The sequence below is a fragment of the Balaenoptera borealis genome (genome assembly GCF_965194805.1).
Source record: "Balaenoptera borealis genome assembly, chromosome: 3".
Lineage (NCBI taxonomy): Eukaryota > Metazoa > Chordata > Mammalia > Artiodactyla > Balaenopteridae > Balaenoptera > Balaenoptera borealis.
Genome location: NC_138866.1, coordinates 122,387,452 through 122,410,628, shown reverse-complemented (window position 1 = coordinate 122,410,628; position 23,177 = coordinate 122,387,452). Strand labels below are relative to the sequence as shown.

The window sequence follows — 23,177 nt, the reverse complement described above, 5'->3', positions numbered from 1 at the left end:
AGACGGGGGATATCGGTGACCATAAGCTGACTGTAAGACCACGATATAAGAAGCTCTTCTGGGACTTCCCTGGCGGTCCAGTGGTTAAGACTCCGAGCTTCCAATGCAGGGGACACGGGTCGGGAAACTAAGATCCTGCATGCCATGTGGTGCGGCCGGAAAAAAAAAAAAAAAAAGAAGCAGCTCTTCCCCCGTGTCCACAGGCAGAGGACCTGGGGCTGGGGAGGCCTCCTGGTAGGTGGGTTCTGGCTGGCCCCCACTAGGAGGGGAGCATTGACTAGTCTGGACTAGGCTAGGGGAGCAGCCACATGAGGAATCCTGGACTGGAGGAGCTGTAGAGCCTGGGCTGCCCCGGGGGACGGGGTGGGTCTCTGCACCACCTCTGAAGGGCCGTCCCTGCAGAGGCAGACTGTCCTGAGAGCCAGGGCCTTGAGGCCTGGGATGGGGCTCAGTCTGCCATGCTGAGGCAGTGGCCCTCCTGTCCCCAGGGCTGGGCACCAGGCCCTCCACATTAGGCTTTCCCAGACCTGCAGCCAGCCCAAGAAGTTCAAGGTTTATCAGTTTACTAAAAATTACAGCATTTTTCACGTGGGCTTAAAAAATGGGGACAATGGGTACAATTAAAAACATCATAGTTGTATAGGGAATGGCCACAGGGCCAGGGGCAGCCAGTCCCCTGCAACTTCCAGGAAGCCGCACAGGCCCAGATCCAGGGCAGCAGGAAGGGGTGGATGCAAGCAAGGAGACCCTCCTGCTAAGAGGCTGAGGTCTCCTCAGGCTCCAAGGATGGGGTGTCAGCCTTGATCTTTTGGGGTCTGCGGCGGCCTGTGGGGAGGACAGGTGAGGTGGCAGCTCGGACCCCAGGCTGAGGACTCTGCCCCAACAGCCTCCCTACCACCTTTGTCGACGTGTTCCTCCCACCCGCACTGCCGTCCCTTCCTCTCCTGGAGAGCCCGTTTTGGTGGTGCCCCTTCCCTCCCTAGAGGAAGATGCTGAGGAAGGCCCACCTGAGGTCGCTGGTTGCCTCCTCCTCTTCCCTTTCTCAGGGACACGGGGGGCTTCTGGGTCCCGTTGGAGGCTGGTCCCCTCGGGCTGCTGGGCCGCAGTCTGCTCAGGAAGGCCTCTCCGTGCCCTTCGTGTCCTTGAAGGGGCCTTGTTTGGAAGTGGAGGGTTCTGGGTGGAGAAGACACGGGTCCCTGAGGAGCTCAGCAGGTCATAGGTTGGTTAGGACCCACCATTGCCCTCCATTGTCAAGGGAAGGAGCTGCCCAAGAGCCTGGCCTGGGAGGTGCAGCCAGGACAGGAGAGGGTGTAGGGAGGGGGTAGGAGCAGGGAGACATACCTCCACTTGGTCCTCAGGACCCCGCTGTGCTCCCTTGGATTTCTTCTTGCAGGACTTGCCCCCTGCAGGATACAGTTGCTGATGAGGTTGGAGGGTCTTGTGGCCGCGGCCCCCTTTCTCTAGACTCCCATGCTCCCACTCTGGAGTGCCGCCCAGGGTTGGAGTGGGGACTGGGATGGAGAAGGGTGCTGTAGCCCTTGCAAGCAACTAGTCCTTTTTCCTCTCATTACATTAGGCGTAGCTTACCTTTGGGCGCCAAGGGTCCAGGATCCCCCTAAAATGGAATCAGGAGAATTCAGCAGTCAATCTGGCAGGGGTAGTTTTCCTTGGAGAGGCAGAACTCACACCTGTCCTTCCAGATCAGTGAAGCCCCTCCCCTAGGAAAACTCTCTGACCGTCCCCTCCCCCCCAGGTCAGAGCCAACAGCAAGGTAACCCTGCCCTGGGCTGCTCCACTAGCTGGGACCCTGGGACTCAGAGGAGGGGACGGGCGTAGCTTAGGGGAAAGCTTAGATCCTCAGGAACAGTGCGACCCCAGGTCTTTGCATCCCACCAGCTTCCTTAGGGCTCCGTTTGCCTGTGTGAGCATTAGAGCCCAAACCTGGAACCAGATGGTGCGGCCCTGCCGGTCCCGCAGGGAGCTCATGCCCGGCGTGCCATAACACCGCAGCCAGGCTTGGAAGGCAGCAAAGTCCTCCTCCGTGCTCTCCGGCCCATAGCCTTTGCCCCCTGTGGGACAGAGGAGCCAGGTGGAGGTCAGAGGGCTGACTTAGGCTGGGGGGCGGTGGTGGGAAGCCCAGTTAGACCTGGCTCAGACCTCAGATTTACAAGCTGATGGACTGAGTCAGGGGGCCAAGGCTCTCTCTCCTCCAGCTGTGTGACCTCAGGCTGGTGTCTTCCCCACTCTGGGCCATGGCTTTCCCATCCTGGAGTTAAGAATCCTTGCCCTGCCTTCCTCATGGGCAGCTCAGGGGACATAGACACCCGACACGTGAAGCTCAGGGAAGGAGGCTTAGTCCATTTAGGAACGACTAGGTCGACAAACTTCCATTCCCCAGGCAGGGAACCAGGCCCAGAGAGGGGCAGGAACTGTCCCAGGTTACACGATATGCCAAAGCAGACCTAGCTGGCCATCTTTGCCGCCCAGGCCTCACCCAGCTGGACCACTTCCTTGGGCACTGAGTGGCACAGCTCCAGCAGGTCTGGGTTCTGCAGCTTGGCCCTGATCTTCTGGCTCAGGGTCAGCTCCGGGCTCTGGAGAAGAGGCAAGGGTAGGACCTGGATGTCAGCATGAGGCAGGGCCACTCAGAAGGCAGCTGACCCCTCGGTCAGCTGACCCCTGACTCAAAAGGCAACAGACCCCTTGCATGGCAGGACTCAGACAGTTCATCTGCCCCCCATCACCTCCCACACGCACGCAGAGATGGGGAAACAGGCTGGAAGAGATGGGGAAACAGGCTGGAAGCCGAGAAGGGACCTGCTTGCGTTAAGCTGGAGACACCTGACCCAGCCCAGACCCTTGTCGGCCTGCACTGATAGGTGCGTGTGTCCCTCCCTGCAGCCTCACCGGCCTGCGCTGCTGCAGTGCCTCCAGAACCGTGCGGGCCTTCTCGAAGGGGGGTATCCTCAGCCTGCCGTGAGGTGGAGAGAGGGCGCCATGCTAAGCAGTGGGGAATGTGGGCACACCCAGCCACCCCAGCCCTCGTGCCCAGGGCCTGCCTGCTGACCGGTATAGGATCTCTGCCCGCAGATAGTTGCCAATGCCATTGAAGAACCTCTGGTCCAAGAGGGCCTCACAAATGGGCCGGTCAAAGGCCTTGTCTGCTAGGTTTCGTAACACATTCTCCCTGGAGGGACACAGTCTGGGCACATGAGACCCATTCTGCCCACCCCACCCCTCCCTGCCTCCCAATGGGTTAGGGGAGAGGACCTGGGGGAACCCGTTCCTGGGTGCAAGGGAAGGAAATGGGGAGTCCCAGTTCCCCTCTTCCCAGTCTCGGTGTTTTGGCAGCGGGAACCTCAGTTTTCTGTTAAATGGGAACAACAGTGTGGGATTTTAATGCATTACAAAAGGTAAAAAAATACCAGTCAAAAGCAGCATGTTCAAGAAAACACATGAGTCTAGGTATGTGGTGTGTATATCACCAAAGTGCCTCAGACTCAAGACATTTTTGAGAACAAGGTGATCACAGGACCTCAGGTATGTCCACAGTCTGGAACTCCCTGTCTAGGACTTCTAGTTGGTTAGATATGAAGATTTGATATTGGTGGGGTCAGGTTTTTTCAAGAAGCTGAAGATCTTCCAGGAAGCTGGTACTGGCTCTGTTTATTTAGCAGGAGTGAGGGGGCAAGCCCTGGCTGGTGAGTGCCCCAGCAGCTCCCACCCCACCTCCAAGGGTCATGGGTCTCTCTTCACCACCATGAAGGGTACATGTATCTCGTTTCTTTGTGGAAAGGGATCATGGCAAGACTGACTCAGTGATGGGCATGAGAAGCAAATGAAATAGGGGATGAAATAGAAGCAGATGAAATAGAAGCAAATGAAATAGAAGACAGAGTTTTTGGGGTAAAGGTAAGAGTGGAAGGTTGGCCTGGGTGTTCAGATCCCTGAGGGGGCAGATCCCCACAGGCTCCGTAGCTGGGGGACAAAACAAGCCAAAATGCTCATCTTGTGAGAGAAGCTTCGGCTGGCAAAGAGTTAACTTGTGGCATGACTCCCCAGACAAGGTGAAGTGGGAGAAATCCAAGACAACACAGACACTTCCCTAGGGGTGCACTTGGGGTCATACCTGGGAAGGCCAGGAGTCTGCTGCCTTCTGTGGCACCAGAGACGCCCTGACCCACCCCAGGGGGCAGCCGAAGGCGTGCCTTCCCCAAGAAAGGATTTGCCAAGTCCACTCCAGGCCTTTGTGTTTGTGATTGTCCGATTGCTTTTAATTTAGAGCTATGCACAGCTGGCTCCTTCTCATCAGGCAGGCCTCAGCTCACACGTCACCTGGGGTGGCCTTTCCTAATGCGCCCTCTTCCTCCCCCCACCTCCACAGCTCAAAGTCATTTTCTACCTCTTGGATTTTTCTTCAGGCATGTGTCTATTTGAATTAATCTAGTCCCCTTTTTCCCCCTGCCCTACCTGAACTAGCTCTGTGGGAGCAGGGACCACATCCCTCTTGATCACTGCTGAACCCCCAACACTTAGAGCTGGCCTGGCACGAAGCAGAGACTCATACATGTTTTATCTTTAGAGGAAGGGAAGTGGCTGACACTGTGCCATCTTATGTGACCTGGATCACATCCCAGGTGAGGCCGTTACCCCTCCCTCAGACAGAAGACAGGCACAGAGACCACGGGACACAGACCAGTGGGTATAGGCAGAATGTGGGCGACCACAGTCTGATTCAGAAACCACATTAGGCAGTCCTCTCCCCACTCCCCTGAAGCAGTTCCTTCCTGCTCAGCCTCTTTCTTAGGTTGTTAAAGCCTCTCCACGTTTCATCTTAGCCTCTGGAGGGTGCCAAAAGACAGAGTGGGATGCTGACCTGAGACCCAGCTCTCACACTAACTGGCCATGTCCTCATCCACCTCTTGCTCCCACCTTCTCCCACGTCAGTTTTGGGTTTCCACATCCATTAGCTCAGGGAGCTGTCCCCAGGAAAGGACACTGTCTTGGTCTACAGATGAAGGGACTGAAGCTCAAAGGGGGCTGGAACTCGCTTCTTCTTGGCCACCGAGGCACTAACGGCCAGGCCTGGAGCCCAGGACTGTATTCATCACACCTGGTGCTGGCCCTACCTGAACTGCTCGTACTCCAGCAAGACACACGGCCCGCGGCCTGGCTGCCACTTGCCCCCGAGGTCCCAGTGGCCAAAGCGGCGGACGTCCACGAAGCAGAGAGCAAGTCGGGGGCCAGGGGGAGCCGTGTAAAAGCGCAGATGGGCATGGGGTGGCAGCGCATCGCTGGGCACCAGCTGGAAGGAGCCAGTCATGCCAAAGCGGAAGACGAGGGCCAGTGGCCCCCGTGGGGGCTGGGCCCCAGGCAGGGGGCTCAATGTCAGGCGCAGCTCCTTGCCTCGGGCTAAAGCTGCGATGTGGTAGGCGCTGCTCTCAAAGGGCACCTCAGGGTTGCGGCTGACAGGGGACTTCTCCACACACCCGCCAAACACCAGCTCCCTGCATGCCTCGTTCACAAAGTGGCTGGCCAGATGCAGCTCAGGGCCCTCAGGCATTCTGTGGGAGGGGTGGCCAGGCCCTGTGGGGGAGGATGACAGCAGGTTGGGCCAGGTGTGCATCCAGTGAAGTAGCAATTATCACTCCCAGTTTTCAGAGGGTCAGAGGGGGCCATGGTCAACTGATAATTGGCAGGAAATCAGCTGGCTTGGCCACAGCCCCTGCTCCACAACCCTCCCCCCCAACCCCCCGAAAATGGTGAGAAAGCTCAGACTAGGGAAATGTGACTGCCTTGCTCATTAACACTTTCCATGGGCTTCCATGAACCCTTCCTGATTTTAGAATAACGTCCAGATCCTTCCCGGGCCCACACTGTCATCTCATTTCCTCCCACGCTCCCTCTGACTCACTTGCTTCAAGCACACTGCTCTTCTTTCCCCCATGCCTTCGCCCCTGCTGTCCCCCCTCAGTCTAGGAACATCTGAGAGAGGACCTCCCTGACCACCCTATCCAAGGCAGCATAGTACCCCCCGACCCCCTACATGTTTTCCTTTCTTCGTGGCACTCCCAGAACCTGAAATTATTTTATCATCTCTTCTCTGCCTCTACCTCCACTCCCACTCCAGAGTGGAAGCTCTGCTTGCTCATCACCCCACCGCTTGGAATCAGGCCTGCACAGGTTGTCACAATGACTGAGGGAATGAGCCTGGAAGAGAAGAGCTGGGAAAACGGTTGCTCAGAGGCTCAGCCAGCAGTGTGGAGGCCTGCCACCACCCACTGGGCAGGACCATAGCGAGGACAAGGAAGAGGGAAGGCACATGTCTCCAGGTACATAAGCGCTGGAGTCAGGTACACACGACTTCGAGGAAGGAGATAGGAGCGTCAGAAGGGCTCCCCAAGCTCCAGCCCATGGTCCAGGGGGGAATAGGAAGCGCCCCGGTCAGCGCCTCGGGCCGAGAGAGGCGTACTCCCCTTCCTCACCCTCGCTGGCGGAGAGAGGAGAGTTTGCCACTTTCCTCTTCGCCAGATCGAAGGCGAAGGTATGTGTTGGGCAGAGGGGGACGTTTAGCCAGGGCAGACTTCTTTGCTTTCACCCCGCCCCCGCCGCAACCTCAGCGCCGCCCCGGACCTGGCACCCGAAAGTGTTCGTTTTGCGGGAAAAGGTGAACTTCCAGGTTCTTAATTTCCCGAGGGGCGGACGCTCTATGGCTCGCCTCCCACCCACCCCCCTCCTCCACCCCCGCTGCCTGTCCTCGGTTAACCCTGGCTCCCTGCCTCCCCAAGGCCCCCAATCCCGTCCTCTCCTCAGCTCTGCTGCACACACAACCCGACCCCGGGCCCACCCCCAGGCTACCTGGGCTCCGCGCCGCTCCCGCCAGCCTGCAGCCACTATGGGGTTAAGGCCGGGGGCGGAGCGGATCCTGAGAGCACACTGGGAGCTGCGGTCGCTGCTCCAGCGCCTGATGGGAAGTGTAGTTCCTCAGGTAGGTGGCAAAGACTGTTCCGGGTGGGGTCCCAGAGCTGGGGGGCCTGGGGTGTGGGAAAGGCTTTGGGTCAGTCACCTGGCTGGGGGGTGGCGGAAGAACCTGGCTTCCCGCTGCCCGGCGACGGCGGGATCCGGCGTCAGGTCTGAGGTGCCGGGTTGCAGCTGTCTCTGTGGCTGTGAGAAGCCACCCGGCTAGTCCGGGACCGGGTCGGCACTCCCAGCAGGAAACAGAAGCACCGTCCCTAAGCAGAGGCGCCTGCAGCTGTGCGCAGGGCGCGAACAGGTGCGCGATAAATGCAGGCTCTGGGGACCCGGTGGTGGCTCTAAGTTTCAACGCTAGTCAGACATAACAAGTAAACATCATCACCACGGGTGATGAAGTGTAGCCAAGCAGCCAAAGGCAGGAGCCGAGAGCAGAACCTACTTCCGATGTGGAGGAGGATCTCTCTGCAATGACATTTAGGCTGAAACCTCAGAAGGAGCCATCCGGAAAAGAGAGGGGACGAGTCGTTACGGCAGGCGGAAAGAACTGCCAATGCAAAGGCTTGGAGGCTGGAAAGCGAGCGATTGGCCCACTCAAAGAAGGTGGCTGGGGGGAGTGCTGAGAGGTGAGGACAGACACCCAAGCAAGGTCAGGTCTGGTCCGGTCCGACCTCTGGAGGCCTCTGTAAGGAGCTGGCCTTTCATCCTAAGTGTAGCAGGCATTGGTGCCTGACCCACAGCCAGGATCCATACTACTTCTCCTTCCTCTCCCCTTAATCTATTTATTCATTTATTTTGACAGAAGTATTTTAAATGAGACAATGCCTTTATCGAGCTAGTAAAGTTAACAACTTTTTTTTTTAATATTTATTTATTTATTATGTATTTATTTTGGCTGCACCGGGTCCTAGTTGCAGCATGCTGGATTTATTTCCCTGACCAGGGATCGACTCCAGCTCGGGGTCTTACCCACTGCACCACCAGAGAAGTCCCAACAATAACTTCTTAATATTACCTAATACATAGCCCACATTCAGATTTCCCTAATTGTCCGCAAAATGTCTTTGATAGCTAGTTTGTTCAAGGCAGAGACCAAATAAGGATTCTATGTCTCTTCAGTCACTTTAATCTAGATGCAACCACCCTCCCCACCTCTTACCCACCTCACCTCCTTTTTTTTTGGTCTTCATGATACTGACCTTTCTGAAGATTCCAAGCCAATTGTCCTTTGAGATGCCCCATCACATTCTGGATTTGTCTGATGTTTCCTTGGGTGTTGTTAACTTGTTCCTCTATCTCTAGTTTTCCCTGCACACCGGAAATTAGATCTAAAGCTTGGAAATACATATGTCTCCTAGGTGCTGCTCTGTACTCCAAACTGCATCACATTAGGAGGCGCCCAACATCTGGTTGTCTCACTTTAGTGAGGCTGAAATTGATCACTGGTGAGGCTGTGACAGCCAGACTTCTGTGTTGTAAAGGTATGTTTCACACCTTGTGACCACTAAGTAATCTATGGGGTGATTTCTTTGTTTTGTTGGTCTATTTTTGTTTGTTTAAATTAAGTTAAAATGTACATACAGTAAAATTCATCCTTTTTAGAGTGTGAGTTTTTTGGTTTGTTTGTTTTTGGTAGGTTTTTTTTTTTTTTTTGGTGGTGCCTTACGGCATGCAGGATCTTAGTTCCCCAGCCGGGATTGAACCTGTGCCCCCCTGCATTGGAAGCGTGGAGTCTTAACCACTGGACCGCCAGGGAAGTCCCTAGAGTATGAGTTTTGACAAATTCATACACTCATAATCATCACCCCAATCAAGAGATAATACATTTATATCACCCCCCCCAAAATTTGCCCATGCACCTTTTTAGTCAACACTTACACCGTACCTGCTGGCAACCACTGATCTGTTTTCTGCCCCTATAGTTTTTGCCAATATCATACACAGGCATATCTCATTTATTGCGCTCCACTTTATTGCACTTAACAGATATTGCATTTTCTTTTACAAATTGAAGGTTTGTGGCAATTCTCCATTGTCAGATGATGGTTAGCATTTTTTAGCAATAAAGTATTTTTTAAGTTTATTTTATTGAAGTATAGTTGATTTACAATGTTGTATTAGTTTCTGCTGTACAGCAAAGTGATTCAGTTATACATTTATATATATATTCTTTTTCATATTCTTTTCCATTATGGTTTATTACAAGATATTGAATATAATTCTTTGTGCTATACAGTAGAACCTTGTTGTTTATCCATTCTATATATAATGGTTTGCATCCGCCAATCCGAAACTCTCAATCCATCCCTCGCCCACACCCCCAGCAATAAAAAGTATTTTTTAATTAGTACATTGTTTTTTTAGACACAATGCTATTGCACACTTAATAGACTACAGTATAGTGTAAACAAAACTTTTCTATGCACTGGGAAACCAAAAAGTTCATGTGACTCACCTTATTGCCATACTTGCTTTACTGCAGTGTTCTGGAACCAAACCTGCAGTTAACTCCGAGGTATGCCTGTACATGGAATCTTCAGCACGTAGCCTTGTGTGTCTGCTTTCTTCCTCATAGCATAATGCATTTGAGAACCATCCACGTTGTTATGCTTATCAATCAGTTCATTCCTTTTTATTGCTGAGTAGTATTCCACTGTGTAGACATACCAGCATGTTTATCCACTTACCAGCAGAGGGACATTGGGTTGTTTACATGTGGTGATTCTTTAGCACCACGCAAATACCCAGTTTCACATCACATCAACCTTTCACCTAATGGCTTTATCATCACTGGTGATCCTTGCCTCAATCAAGTATTTAATTGGGAGTTACAAAATGGTGATTTTCTAATTCTGTCATTCCTTCTACATTAGCAGGAATTCTTCTGTAAAGAAGAGATTTACTTCATTGACTAGGGTTATTTGGGTATTCTGAAATACTAAAAAGGATAAATTCTGAAACCCTTCTCTTTAATTATCAATTTTTAGACTAAGAATTTGGTGCAATAATATCCAATGGTGACAAATTAGAATTGATTTGGGAGGGTTATCTTTAATGGACTCATAGATTTTTTTCCACGTTTGATATCTTTAAATTTGTTGCAATCTTTATCTTTTACCCCCACTTACTGAAAGAGTACTATATTAGTCTTTGTGGCTACACAAACAGGGATATACAATTCCCATCCTTAAGAAAGGCTGGTAAAAGGCAGGTAGTAAATACAAAATTAATGCAGTGCTACAATAACAATGAGAGGAGATTCTACGGGATTCTGTGACAACACAGAAGAGGGAATGCTACCTAGGAAACCAAGTTCATAGTATATATTTGATGAGACTTGGAAATTTCTTTGTGACTTTTTTTTTTTTTAAAGTTTGCTGCTAGTCATAAGGAATAGACATCTTACTATTTTTTTTTAAATTTATTTATTTATGGCTGTGTTGGGTCTTCGTTTCTGTGCGAGGGCTTTCTCTAGTTGTGGCAAGCGGGGGCCACTCTTCATCGCGGTGCGCGGGCCTCTCACTATCGCGGCCTCTCTTGTTGCGGAGCACAGGCTCCAGACGCGCAGGTTCAGAAATTGTGGCTCACGGGCCCAGTTGCTCCGCGGCATGTGGGATCTTCCCAGACCAGGGCTCGAACCCGTGTCCCCTGCATTGGCAGGCAGATTCTCAACCACTGCGCCACCAGGGAAGCCCATCTTTGTGACTTTTTTTGTCTGCCACTTTATTTGTGCTTTGTTTGTTCCCTGTTTTTCATTTTGTCTTCTTTTTCTTGCCCTCCTGTGGGCTACTTGAACATCTTTTAGAATTCCAGTTTGACTTACCTATATTGTTTTTGAGTGTGTTATATTGCATACCCTTTGAAGTGGTTGCTGTAGGTATTACACTATACACATGTATGTACTTGTCACAGTTCACTGGTGTCGACATTTTATCAATTTGAGTAAAGTATAGAGAAACCTTACTTCCCTTTACCCTCCCTTGTTTATAATAACCTTAAATATCTACTCTACATACATTGAGAACCACATCTAACAGTATTTTGTCTTGCTTCAACTGTCGAACATATTTCAAAATACTCAAGAGAAGGAAAGTCTACTGCATCCATGTTTTTAGTCTTTCCATTGTTCTTCCTTCCTGATGTTTCAAGATTTCTTCTTCTGTCATTTCCTTTCTGTTTGGAGATCCTCCTTTAGCCTTTTTTAAAAAAAAATTTTTATTTTATATTGGTGTATAGTTGATTTACAATGTTGTGTTAGCTTCAGGTGTACAGCAAAGTGATTCAGTTATACATATACATATATCTATTCTTTTTGAGATTCCTTTCCCATATAGGTTATTACAGAGTATTGAGTAGACTTCCCTGTGCTATACAGTAGGTCCTTGTTGATTATCTATTTTATAAATAGTAGTGTGTATATGTTAATCCTGACCTCCCAGTTTATCCCTCACCCCCACCTTTCCCCTTTGGTAACCATAAGTTTGTTTTCTATGTCTGTGAGTCTGTTTCTGTTTTGTAAATAAGTTCATTTGTATCATATTTTAGATTCCACATGTAAGTAATATCATATGACACTTGTCTTTCTTTGTCTGACTTACTTCACTTAGTATGATAATCTCTAGGTCAATACATGTTGCTACAAATGGCATTATTTCATTCTTTTTTTATGGGTGAGTAATATTCCACTGTATATAGGTATCGCATCTTCTTTATTCGTTGATGGACATTTAGGTTGTTTCCATGACATGGCTATTGTAAATAGTGCCGCAATGAACACTGAGGTGCATGTATCTTTTTGAATCATGGTTTTCTCTGGATATGTGCCCAGGAATGGGATTGCTGGATCATATGATAGCTCTGTTTTTAATTTTTTAAGGAACCTCCATACTGTTCTCCATAGTCGCTGTACCAATTTACATTCCCACCAACAGTGTAGGAAGGTTCCCTTTTCTCCATACCCTCTCCAGCATTTATTGTTTGTAGACTTTTTGATGATGGCCATTCTAACTGGTGTGAGGTGATACCTCACTGTACTTTTGACTCGCATTTCTCTAATAATTAGCGACGTTGAGCATCGCTTTTCATATGCTTTTTGGCCACCTGTGTGTCTTCTTTGGAAAAATGTCTATTTAGATCTTCTGCCCATTTTTTCATCGGGTTGTTTGTTGTTTGTTTTTTTTAACAATTTATTTTTTAACATATTTATTTATTTTATTATTTTACTTTATTTTATTTTTTTGGCTGCGTTGGGTCTTCGTTGCTGCGCACAGGCTTTCTCTAGTTGCAGCGAGTGGGGGCTACTCTTCACTGCGGTGCGCCGGCTCCTTGTTGCAGTGGCCTCTCCCGTTGCGGAGCACGGGCTCCAGGTGCGCAGGCTTCAGTAGTTGTGGCACGCGGGCTCAGTAGTTGTGGCTCACAGGCTCTAGAGCGCAGGCTCAGTAGTTGTGGCGCACGGGCCCAGTTGCTCCGCGGCATGTGGGATCTTCCCGGACCAGGGCTCGAACCCGTGTCCCCTGCATTGGCAGGCAGACTCCCAACCACTGTGCCACCAGGGAAGTCCTGTTTGTTTTTTTGATATTGAGCTGCGTGTGTTGTTTGTATATTTTGGAGATTAATCCCTTGTCGGTCACATCATTTGCAAATATTTTCTCCCATGCTGTGGGTTGTCTTTTTGTTTTGTTTATGGTTTCCTTTTAGCCTTTTTATTTTTAGATTAGGTCTGCTGGTGACAAATTATATTAGTTATCCTTCATCTGTGAATGTCTTGATTTCCCCCTTTACTCTTTTTTAAAATGCCTTACAATTTTGTCATTTTTCAAATTGAAGTATAGTTGATTTACAATACTATAGTAGTTTCAGGTGTACAACATAGTGATCCAATATTTTTATAATTATACTCCATTTAAAGTTATTATCAAACATTGGTTATATACCCTGTGCTGTACATATGTCCTTGAAGCTTATTTATTTTACACATAGTAGTTCGTACCTCTTAATCCCCTACTCCTATCTTGCCCCTCCCCCTTCTGTCTCCCCACTGGTAACCACTAGTTTGTTCTCTGTATCTGTGAGTCTGTTTGTTCTGTTATATTCATTCATTTCATTTCTTGGATTTCACATATAAGTGATCTCATACACTATTTGTCTTTCTCTAACTTATTTCACTAAGCATAATACCCTCCAGGTCCATCCATATTTTTGTAAATAGCAAAATTTCATTATTTCTTATGGCTGAGTGATATCATACACACACACACACACACACACACACACACACACACACACACACACACTATGAACATTGGGGTGCATGTATGTTTTTGAATTAGTGCCTTTGTTTTCTTCAGATAAATACCCAGAAGTAGGAATGCTGGATTACATTGTAGTTCTATTGCTAGTTTTTTGAGGAACCTCCATACTGCTTTCACAGTGGCTACACCAATTTACATTCAGACCAACAATGTACAAGGGTTCCCCTTTCTCCACATCCTTGCCAACATTTGTTATTTGTGGTCTTTTTGATGATAACCATTCTGACAGGTGTGGGGTGATATCTCACTGTGGTTGTGATTTGCATTTCTCTAATAACTGGCGATGCTGGGCATCTTTTCATGTGCCTGTTGGCCATCTCTATGTCTTCTTTGGAAAAATGTCTATTCAGGTCTTCTGCCCATTTTTTAATCAGGTTGCTTGTTTTTTTGATATTGAATTGTATGAGCTATTTATATATTTTGAATATTAACCCCTTATGGGTCATATCATTTGCAAATATTTTCTCCCATTCTGTAGATTGTCTTTTCGTTTTATCAGTGGTTTCCTTTGCTGTGCCAAAGCTTTTAAGTTTAATTAGGTGCAATTTGTTTAATTTTGTTTTTGTTTCCTTTGCCTTAGGAGACAGATCCAAAAAAATATTGCTACAATTTATGTCAGAGTGTTCTGCCTACATTTTCTTCGAGTTTTATGGTATCCAGTCTTACCATTTAGGTCTTTAATCCATTTTGAGTTTTTGTATATGGTGTGAGAAAAATGTTCTAATTTCATTCTTTTACTCCCCCTTTACTCTTGAGGTGATTTTCGCTGAATATAAAATTCTGGGTTGACGCTTTTCTTTCAGGGCCCGAAATGTGTTGCGCTTTTTGTTTCTGGCCTTTGTGGTTTCTGATGAGATATTCAGTCATTCAAATTGTTTTCCCCCTATATGTAAGGTGTCATCACTCTCTTGCTGCTTTCAATTTTTTTTTTTTCTTTAGTTCTCAGAAGTTTGATTATGATGTATCTTGACATAGATTTCTTTGGGTTCAACCTGTGTGGAGTTCATTCAGTTTCTTGACTCTGTAGGTTTGTGTCTTTTGCCATATTTTGGAAAACTTTAGCCATTATTTCTTTGAATACTTTTTCTGTCCTACCTTCTTTCTCCTCACCTTCTGGGACTCTGACAACACAAATACTAGATCTTTTGTTATAGTCCTACAGGTCCCTGAGACTCTATTTTATTGTTTTTGTTGTTGTTGTTGTTTGTTTGTTTTCCAAGCTATTTTCTCTCTGTTGTTCAGGCTGGGTAATTTCTATTGATTTATCTTCAAATCCACTGATTCTTTCTTCTGTTGTTAGGTCTACCCGCTGAGATTTTTACTTGGGTTATTGTAGTTTTCAGTTCTAAAATTTTTATCTGGTTCTTTATATCTTCTATTTCTCTGCTGAGACTTGAGGCATTTTTATGATAGCTGTTTTAAAATCCTTAGCATAGAATTCCAACAGCTGAGTCATTTTCGTGTTGGCATTTGTTGTCTTTTTTCATTCAAGTTGAGATTTTCTTGGTTCTTGGTACAATGATTTTTTAAATTGAATCCTAGACATTTTGGGTATTATGAGACTCTGCATCTTATTTAAATCTTCTCTTTTAGCTGGCCTCCTCTGACACAGTACCAGTGGGGAAAGGGGTATGCCACCTCCTTATTGCTGGATGGGGTGGGAGTCTAGGCTTCCACTCAGCCTTTGCAGTCAGGGGTCGAAGAGGGGCTGTAGTTCTGCAGGGTGTGGCTGGAGTACAGCCGTTACTGTCTGTAACTTTTTCTGTCCCGCTGGACTGTCCTTTTCCCGGTCCTTTGCCTAGAGAGAGTAGGCTTTTGTTGGGCCTTCCTTTGTCTGTGTGTTGTTTCTAGGTGGATGGCTTCTCCAGCACCCAGCTTGGGATACATGAAGCAAAAAGAAAATCTAAGGAATTCTCTGCTGTGTTGTTCTTCAGGTCTTGAGGTCTAGCCAGTCTGCCTTCTTCTCGTCATCTTTCATAGTCTTATGTTTGTTTTATATATAATGTCTAAGGTTTTTAGCTGAACTTAGTGGAAGGAATAGAGAAAAGCCCATCTGCTCCAATTCTCCAGAAGCAGAAGCCAGGAGGGGAGTGAGTCCTTATATCTTTGATGCTTAAATTGTCCCATCTTTAGCCAGTGGGATGAGCTGGCTCCTGTTGACATTACTTATTATTCTTTGATAGCTTCCTTGGACCCCGAGATGTTCTGGGCTTACCTTGTATTCTCCCTGCCCCACACCTGGAATCAGTCTGTTCTACAAGGGACCCTAGTTGGCCTAAGCCAGTCCTGGGAGGCCACTTGTCTTAGTCTGTTCAGGCTGCTATAACAAAATACCATGGACTGGGTGGCTTAAAAAACAGACATTTAGGGACTTCCCTGGTGGTGCAGTGGTTAAGAATCCGTCTGCCAATGCAGGGGACATGGGTTTGAGCCCTGGCCCAGGAAGATCCCACGTGCCACGGAGCAACAAAGCCCGTGTGCTACAACTACTGAGCCTGCGCTCTAGAATCCGCGAACCACAACTACTGAGCCCGCGTGCCCTGGAGCCTGTTCTCCGAAACAAGAGAAGCCACTATAATCAGAAACCTGTGCACCGCAACAAAGAGTAGCCCCCACTCGCCGCAACTAGAGAAAGCCTGCGCACAGCAATGAAGACCCAATGCAGCCAAAAAATAAATAAATAAATAAATTTATTTAAAAAAAAAAAAAAACCCAAAAAACCAGACATTTATTTCTCATAGTTCCAGAGGCTGGGAAGTCCAAGTTCGAGTCAGAATCAGTTCTTGGTGAGGGCTCTCTCCTGCCTTGTTAGACAGCTGTCTTCTCACTATGTTCTCATATGGCCTTTCCACGGTACATGCTTTCCATGGTACAAAGAGTCTGTCTTCCTTTTCTTATAAGAGCGCTAATCATCACAAGGGTCCCACTCTCATGACTTCATCTGAACCTAATTATTCCCCAAAGCCCCACCTCCTAAAACCATCTCAGGGGGAGTTGGGGCTTAGACATATGAATTTGGCAGGGGTTGGGGAATGGGTGCATAACAAACATTCAGCCCATTATCCCATTCCACTTGCCAGTGAGTGGTTCAGGCATGGGCCCTCTCTCTTCCTAAAGAAGATGACAGAGAGGCAAGGGCTCTCTCCTTTCTCTACCTGGGGTATCTGGTGTTGGGGCCACCCACTTGCTGCCAGCCTAAGGACAGGGCCAGCACAGAGAGGGCAGAGCCAAGAGCATCATAGGACTGGGAGCTAGAACCCTGATTTTCCTGTCTACAGACAAGCTGTTTCATTTTGGCTCTCGTTCTGCCTCAACCCTGACCTGCCTCAATCAGCAGCTGAGAAAAGAAAAAAGAAAACGTGCGATAGGTCAGGGAGGTCACTATGTCACTTGGTCTCTCTCATGAAAACCTCTGATTTGAACCCAAAAGAAATCCATGCACACACTTCTTTACACTTCTTACACTTCTGTTTATTCTTCCTTCTCATGAAAACCACTGACATGTGCCTTTCATGGGGGAGGGAAGACAATGCTGCAAGAGTGTTCAGGATCCCTAGGCTGAATCCTCAGGTGGTAACCTAGGAAGCCAGACATCCAGGAGGCCAGGCCCCTAGGGTCCTGGAGCTGGGGCACCCCCTGAAGAGAAGTTCGGAGGGCAGCTCCACATGGGCCCCATGAGCTCTTCTTCTCAGCCCAGGGAGCTCATCAGGGTCTGGGCCTGCTTCAGTTCTGCAGGGGGAAGAGGTAGGTAGGCAGGCGGCAGTTAGGCAGGATCTGGGAGGGCCCCTTACCCTCCAGGTACAGCTGAGCCTCACCTGCCAGGAGGACCTGGAACTTGTCTGCTGAGAGGGACATGGTAACAGGCTGGGCCGGGGCACCCGAGGCAGCTGCCACCTCCAGCCGCAGGTGCACCATGGGCTCTTCCACGGACCGCAGCAGGCTAGAACTCAGGGTGTAGTCCACCCGCCAGCCCACGCCTTTCAGCCTATTCACTGCAAGACCGAAAGGGGCTCAGGGTCACAGGCAGGGGAGCCAGGCAGCCCTAGCCCACGCCCTGGTTCAGCCCTGAACCCTTCAGGGCTATGTGGCCTTTGAGCTCTCATCCCTCTGATCCAGGAGCTCAGATTACCCACAGCAGATCTCAGAGGAAAGAAGCTGGGGCTGGTGTCAGGAATCCCAGCTCTGTGACTGCTCGACGTGTGATGTGGTTAAGTCTCCTTTCTGAGGACCAACACCTCCCAAGCCACATGCACCTTCTAGAATGGAGCCCAGCCCCGACCCTGGCACCCCACACTCACCTCGCAAGCTGCAGGCCCGCAGGTGCTCCTGCAGGGAGCTTTGCTTCTCCTCATAACAGCGACACAGGCTGGCTGCATGCTCTGGGGGCCGAAGGGAGGTCCCCTGAGCTAGCGGGTGGGTGCTGGGGCTTAGGCCACTCAAAGGGCAGGTCTCAGGCTCCTGGCCCAGAGAGGGCAAGGTGCATCTCAGGGTCACACAGCCTGACCTTTGCCTGGCACCCCTTGGCCCACAGGTTACCCACCTGCCTGCCCTCGTCCCCGTACCTTTGGGCAGCCCCAGCTGCTGCAGTTCACTGGACAAGGACTCGCCATCCACGCTATGCTTGGCCGCACTGGAGAGGATGAAACTCAGCACTGCCACTGTGGCCTTCACATCACCCGACTCTGGGGGGAGCCGTGGGTGGAGTGGGGGGTGTCACTGTGGCCCCAGCCACCTCCTTGTGACCCCACTATCTTCAGCTCAGAGCCCCCAGGCCTCCTTGAGCCATGAGCGCCGCTACTGCCCCACTGGGAGCGGGCAGAGGACCCTAGGGCTGGCAGTGTCTTTCTTCCCTCATGCTCCTCTGCTGAGGCAGGTGGGTCAGAGTGGGCTGTTGGGAGGAGGGGCCTCTGTGCCAGGCCCCAGGCTGAGTACCCGGGTTTGCCCAAAGGTCTGTGGACCCAGTGGGGTACTCACCAAACCTGGCATCAGCGGTGAGCTTCAGGATCTTCTCATACTGTGGAGAAAGGAGGCCCTCAAGGGGTGCCGGGCCCCTGCTCACCAGCCCCCAACCCCTAGCATGGATCCTGCGGTAAGGACACGAGGTATCCAGGGAGGGTGGGAGCTGATCACCCGTCTCCCTGGGTCTGGTGCACTTTCAGGGTAGTGGGGGTCACAGGGTCATGGGACAGTGGGGTGCGGGGCCCTGCACTCACATCAATCCCCTGTCCCAGAAGGTCCTTCAGCACCTGGCTACACAGCAGCCTCAGCTTCACGGAGGACTGGAGGGGAAGGCCTTACATCAGCCAGACTGACCCACCTCACCCCTCCATGCTGGTGGGCTGGCTCAGAGAGGGCTGGCCACATACATGATCAGTCACACAGCATGTTCGGATAGCCCGAGAGCGCGGAGGCCCCAACTCAAGAGTGACCTCACCACCCTCCACCCTCAGAGCCCCCAGCCGCAATCCCTCTCTGCCCCCACCCCCAAGACCCCATGCACTCAACAATTTTGGCCAGCGTGCTGATCTCTGCCAGGACCCAGTCAGGACAGTCCAGGTCACCACAGAACCGGAACCTCTGCAAGGGAGTGAGGTAGGTGGTCAGGCTGGAGGGCCGGCTGACATATGGCCAGGCGTCTCCCACGCTACTGCTCCTCAGGGTTCCTGCTCCCTGTCCAAGATGCGTGCCCTCTGGCCCACCTGTTCTCCCCTACTACCAGGCTGTTTGGAGAACCCTCTCCCTGACCCACCCTGCCACCAAACCTTGTTCTCATGGCTGTCCCAGGCATTCATGTGCTCAGCAGACATGACTGGGCACCCTCTCCATGGGAGAGCCCACTCTAAGCGCTGGGGGTACAGCATGGAACGCAACAAAGCACCTGGCCTCAGGGTGCCGGTGACCATCTCACCTTCTCCTCCTTTCCTTCCCCAGCTCCAGCCGTACTGGCCTCCCTGCTGCTCCTGCTGCAAATTAAACGTGGCTTGCTCTCTCACTTCACTCAGGTCTCTGCTCAAATGACACCTCTTCTGATGGACTTTCTCTGACTATGCTTTCTTAAATAGCCCCTCACACATGGAAATTTTGGGGGTCAGTGGATGTATTCATTATCTTGATCATGGTAATGTTTTCATGAGCATATACGCATCAAAACTTATTGAACCATATATTTACACACACATGGTTTGTTTTATGTCGATTTTATCTCAAGGAAGCTGTTAAAAAAAATAAAACAGCTCTTCACCATCATGCTTTAGCTGTTTATCTTTCCTTCTTGATCTCCATGGCATTTATCACAGCATATATCACATTTTATTACTTATTCAAGGTCCATCTCCTCTGTTAGGATGCAAACCCACCTGGTCAACCACATCTTGACAATATCCTCCACCCCCCGATCAACTGTCCTTTGTCCCGCTTCTGTGGCAGAGCTCTAATGCACAGCAATATACACGTTCACCTTCCCACCCCTCTATCTGGGCTGCTTACAGATGATGGGAACAAAACCCGCAAACTGGGTACACGGTCAGTCCACGTTCTCCTGATTCTGCTGGGCCCTCAGTGCAGCCCCATAATCCCATGTCCTCTACTTGGCCCCATCGTTCACCTTATCAGTCACTTCAGACCTGCTCCATGACCCTTCAACCTCCAATCCTCCTTTTCACCTGTCATCCCCCTGATCACACCTGACCCCACTGCACTGGGGCTTCTACGTGGGCCTCCAATGAAGTTCTCTAGCCATGGTCACAAATGACTTTCTTCACTAAATCTAGTCTTCCTCTTCCTCAACTCCTCAGCAGCATCTGACACAAACCCATCCTTCTTCTTGAAGCCACATACTCTTCTGGATTTCTCCCTATGGCCTGGCCTCTGTCTCATTTTCTGGCTCACCCTCCTTTCCCCAGCCCCCAAATGGTGATCCCTGCAGACTGCCTACTGTCATTATTCTGGGGCAGGGGACTGGGACTGCTGGTGAGGTGGTGGGAGTGTTAAGGACAGCCTTGTACTTCTTCTCCTATTTCAGGAGTTTTTACCCATTTTGTGGCATGGACTCATCAGGCATCTGGTGAAGTCTATAGGCTTTTCCCAAAATGATGTTTTTAGATGTATAAAATACACAGGAGGGACTTCCCTGGTTGTCCAGTGGTAAAGAATCTGCCTTCCAATGCAGGGGATGCGGGTTCGATCCCTGGTCAGGGAACTAAGATCCCACATGCTGCGGGGCAACTAAGCCCACGTGCCGCAACTAAAGAGCCCGTGTGTCACAAACTACAAAGCCCATGCGCTCTGGAGGCCGCGCCACAACTAGAGAAGAGAAAACCCGCACGCCACAACTAGAGAGAAGCCCGCACACTGCAAGAAGCGCCGCAACAAAAGATCCCACATGAGGCAACGAGGACCCGACTCAGCCAAATAAATAAATAAATATTTTTAAAAATACATAGGAAAGGGGCTTCCCTGGTGGCGCAGTGGTTGGGAGTCTGCCTGCCAGTGCGGGGGACGCGGGTTCGAGCCCTGGTCTGGGAGGATCCCACATGCCGCGGAGCGTCTGGGCCTGTGAGCCACAATTGCTGAGCCTGCGCGTCTGGAGCCTGTGCTCCGCAAGAAGAGAGACCGCGATAATGAGAGGCCCGCGCACTGTGATGAAGAGTGGCCCCCGCTCGCCGCAACTAGAGAAAGCCCTCGCACAGAAATGAAGACCCAACACAGCCATAAATAAATAAATTAATTAATTTAAAAAAAATACATAGGAAAAACTCCATAGTAAAATAAACTAATTAAAAGTTGTCAAAATAGGGAGTTCCCTGGTGGCCTAGTGGTTAGGATTCTGGGCTTTCACTGCCATGGCCCTGGGTTCAATCCCTGGTCAGGGAACGTAGATCCTGCAAGCCGCGTCGTGTGGCCAAAAAAAAAAAAAAAAGTTACCAAAGTATTCAAAACAAATTGGTGATGTGACATATGTTTCAAGTCAAATAATGACAGTAATTTAGAAATGAGCATAAACAATATGTAAACAATGCCAACAACTGTAATGTGACATGAAAATATCTGATTTCTATTAGTGACAAAGTCAGAGGTGCTGCTAATCATACTGGGGTTTGTTGCCAACACTCATAATTGAAGAAAATACTAAATTTCAGTTTGAAGTTAGCCAAAATTGAGAGGTAATATTTTTCCTAACTTCATGGGTCCCTGACTTCTACCCATAGAAGTCTTCTACCATCTCTGCATTTTTTCTGACTTCTACCATCTCTATATTATTTACTTTTTTACCATAGGCACGTGTTCCTTGTGCAATTTCTTAAAATGCTGGCTTTTCTCTAGGTTCTGTCCTAGGTCCTCTCTTCCCAACTCATATTCTTGCTGAGACAGGTTACACATTTCAGGGTTCAATGATCATCTTTGTGCTGATGACTCCCAAATTTATAACTGCCATTGTAGATTCTCTTCTGAGCTCCAGACCCTTAAATCTAGACTGTCTCCTAGCCAGCTGCACCTGGCAGCTCAGACGCCTCACTCAGCGCGTATCAAAGTAGCTGGTTCTCTTCCAGCTGAAACCTGCCCCCCTCCCCAGTGAGCACCACCACCTGGGAACCAAGCCCAGACCCCTCCCTCTCCTTTTTCCCTCATGCATTTAGTCCCTGAGCCCTGCTGATTTCCCCCACTTCTATCTCCACTCTCTCCACCCTATCTCAAGTCACTACCATGTCCTGGGGGGCCTGCTGCCCCAAGCTGGGCTCTCTGTTCCCCTCTTGCTCCCTCCACAAGTCAGCTGAAAGGCTCGTCCTAGCTTCCCAGCACCCTCTTCTTAAAGTCCAAACTCCTCTATGTGGCTCTCAAGACCCAGCAAGCTTTGGTCTATGCTTACCTGTCGAGCGTCATCTTTCACTAGCCTGCAGTTTCTACTCTTCCAGGTGATGAAATGCATTCATTCCTAGGGAGCCATGCTCTCTCTCACCTGAAGTCTTTGAATGCTGTTCCCTGTCTGAAGATACAGCCTCCCACCAGCCCCGCTCCATGCCTCCTAACCCCTGGTACGCAAACTGCACTGCACCCAGCTAGCTTTCTTCCCTGCTCCCAGGCCCTCATATGATGTCATCCTTGGGTCGCCTCCCTGACACTATGCACAAGGTGAGTTTGGCCCCTTCCCCTCAAGTCTTAACTATGACTGCCCATTCAAGCTTCCAACTTGGCCCTTTCCTCCTGCAGCCAAAGTCTCAGTGCCTGGCACAGTGCATGGTGTACAGCAGGCACTCACAATCTGTTGAAGGAATGAATGGATGGATGAGTTGGGAAATCCCAACCCCAAATCTACTCCTTTCTGGTTCTGGGAAGAGCGAAGGGCCTTCCTAACAGTGCAGAAGACTGAGCTTAATTGTAAGCAAGTTTTTCTCCAGGTCCCACAGGAGCGCTGGGAAGTGGGCACCTTTGGGAGAGGCAGAGGAAGGCCTGGAGGGACAAGCCCCAGCTCGTGGCCTGGGGGTGCGGGGGCCCTTCCTTCCCGTCAAGGCACTCCTAGCCTGCCGGCCCGCCCTGCCCTACTCATCCTGCAGGGAGGAGGGTGAAGGGAGGCTTTTTTCTACCAGAGCCTCGGCCCTCACGACTGCACCCAAGTGTCTGCTGAGGGGCCCGGCAGACTTCCCATCTCCCCGCACCCGGCGCCCCACGCTTCCCGCAACCGCGGCGGTGAGATTTGGGGTCTCCTACTATGCCCGCCCCCAGCACCCCCTGCCTCGCATCACCCCTCATCCCTCACCATCACGCCAGGAAGCCCGCGCCCAAGACTTTCACCTTCCTGTCGCGCCGGGTCAGGTGATGTGGTGGTCACGTGACGCTGGGGCGGGGACCCCGTCGGATCGGGGCGGGAGCAAGTCGCGCAGCTCTGAGCTGCTGGGG

The 23,177-nt window shown here is 50.1% G+C and overlaps 3 protein-coding genes and 1 long non-coding RNA gene across 28 annotated transcripts in view; 2 read left to right on the top strand and 2 right to left on the bottom strand.

The window, feature by feature from the left end:
• Window positions 1-546: 546 nt before the first annotated feature.
• NEIL1 (nei like DNA glycosylase 1) lies at window positions 547-7,153 on the bottom strand. 10 transcript variants are annotated; one of them, XM_082387031.1, is made up of 10 exons: window positions 7,067-7,153; window positions 5,130-5,586; window positions 3,068-3,202; window positions 2,908-2,971; window positions 2,495-2,594; window positions 1,942-2,069; window positions 1,588-1,615; window positions 1,342-1,403; window positions 1,008-1,173; window positions 547-825 (listed from the first exon to the last, which is right to left on the bottom strand). In XM_082387031.1, exons 2-10 carry the CDS (start codon window positions 5,561-5,563, stop codon window positions 755-757), a joined length of 1,188 nt encoding a protein of 395 aa, XP_082243157.1. In that variant the 5' UTR covers window positions 5,564-5,586; window positions 7,067-7,153; the 3' UTR covers window positions 547-754. The 10 variants fall into 10 exon arrangements, with proteins under 10 accessions (XP_082243157.1, XP_082243156.1, XP_082243161.1 ...); XM_082387030.1 differs by lacking the exon at window positions 7,067-7,153 and adding an exon at window positions 6,859-6,984; XM_082387035.1 differs by lacking the exon at window positions 7,067-7,153 and adding an exon at window positions 6,859-6,977 and having other exon boundaries at window positions 3,068-3,187; window positions 5,490-5,586.
• Window positions 6,463-23,177, top strand: part of LOC309626363 (taste receptor cell protein 1-like) — an 83,734-nt gene continuing 67,019 nt past the window's right edge. For 7 of the 14 annotated variants that reach the window (XR_014243136.1, XM_082387000.1, XM_082387001.1 and 4 more), the window contains exons 1-3: window positions 7,232-7,598; window positions 8,331-8,453; window positions 22,363-22,412. Coding sequence is in view for 7 of the 14 variants with exons in the window: in XM_082387000.1 (XP_082243126.1) it covers window positions 7,526-7,598; window positions 8,331-8,453; window positions 22,363-22,412 (246 nt within the window). In the remaining 7 variants the exon portion in view is untranslated. Of the gene's footprint in view, window positions 6,545-7,141; window positions 7,599-8,330; window positions 8,454-17,814; window positions 17,940-18,231; window positions 18,491-19,214; window positions 19,530-22,298; window positions 22,413-23,177 lie in introns of those variants that run through there. The other 7 variants (XR_014243137.1, XR_014243138.1, XR_014243139.1 and 4 more) reach the window with 7 other exon arrangements.
• On the bottom strand, window positions 16,730-23,132 carry COMMD4 (COMM domain containing 4). 3 transcript variants are annotated; one of them, XM_082387072.1, is made up of 8 exons: window positions 23,038-23,132; window positions 18,789-18,860; window positions 18,497-18,562; window positions 18,258-18,297; window positions 17,846-17,965; window positions 17,582-17,662; window positions 17,099-17,275; window positions 16,730-17,012 (listed from the first exon to the last, which is right to left on the bottom strand). In XM_082387072.1, exons 1-8 carry the CDS (start codon window positions 23,038-23,040, stop codon window positions 16,972-16,974), a joined length of 600 nt encoding a protein of 199 aa, XP_082243198.1. In that variant the 5' UTR covers window positions 23,041-23,132; the 3' UTR covers window positions 16,730-16,971. The 3 variants fall into 3 exon arrangements, with proteins under 3 accessions (XP_082243198.1, XP_082243197.1, XP_082243199.1); XM_082387071.1 differs by lacking the exon at window positions 23,038-23,132 and adding an exon at window positions 22,150-22,287; XM_082387073.1 differs by lacking the exons at window positions 17,582-17,662; window positions 23,038-23,132 and adding an exon at window positions 22,150-22,224.
• Window positions 18,765-21,024, top strand: LOC309626408. Its single transcript, XR_014243168.1, has 2 exons — window positions 18,765-18,875; window positions 20,452-21,024. It is a non-coding gene; the product is annotated as an uncharacterized lncRNA (long non-coding RNA).

Coding starts and splice junctions, on each gene's coding strand:
- COMMD4 (XM_082387071.1), bottom strand. CDS start 22,209: ATGCATTTCATCACCTGGAAGAGTAGAAACTGCAGGCTAGTGAAAGAT. Junction 18,861..22,149: donor TGAAAGATGACGCTCGACAG/GTAAGCATAGAC, acceptor ACTCCCTTGCAG/AGGTTCCGGTTCTGTGGTGA. Junction 18,563..18,788: donor TCAGCACGCTGGCCAAAATT/GTTGAGTGCATG, acceptor CTTCCCCTCCAG/TCCTCCGTGAAGCTGAGGCT.
- NEIL1 (XM_082387026.1), bottom strand. CDS start 5,626: ATGCACACCTGGCCCAACCTGCTGTCATCCTCCCCCACAGGGCCTGGC. Junction 1,616..1,941: donor GCCGCACCATCTGGTTCCAG/GTTTGGGCTCTA, acceptor ATTCCATTTTAG/GGGGATCCTGGACCCTTGGC. Junction 1,174..1,341: donor GTCCTGAGGACCAAGTGGAG/GTATGTCTCCCT, acceptor TTCTCCACCCAG/AACCCTCCACTTCCAAACAA.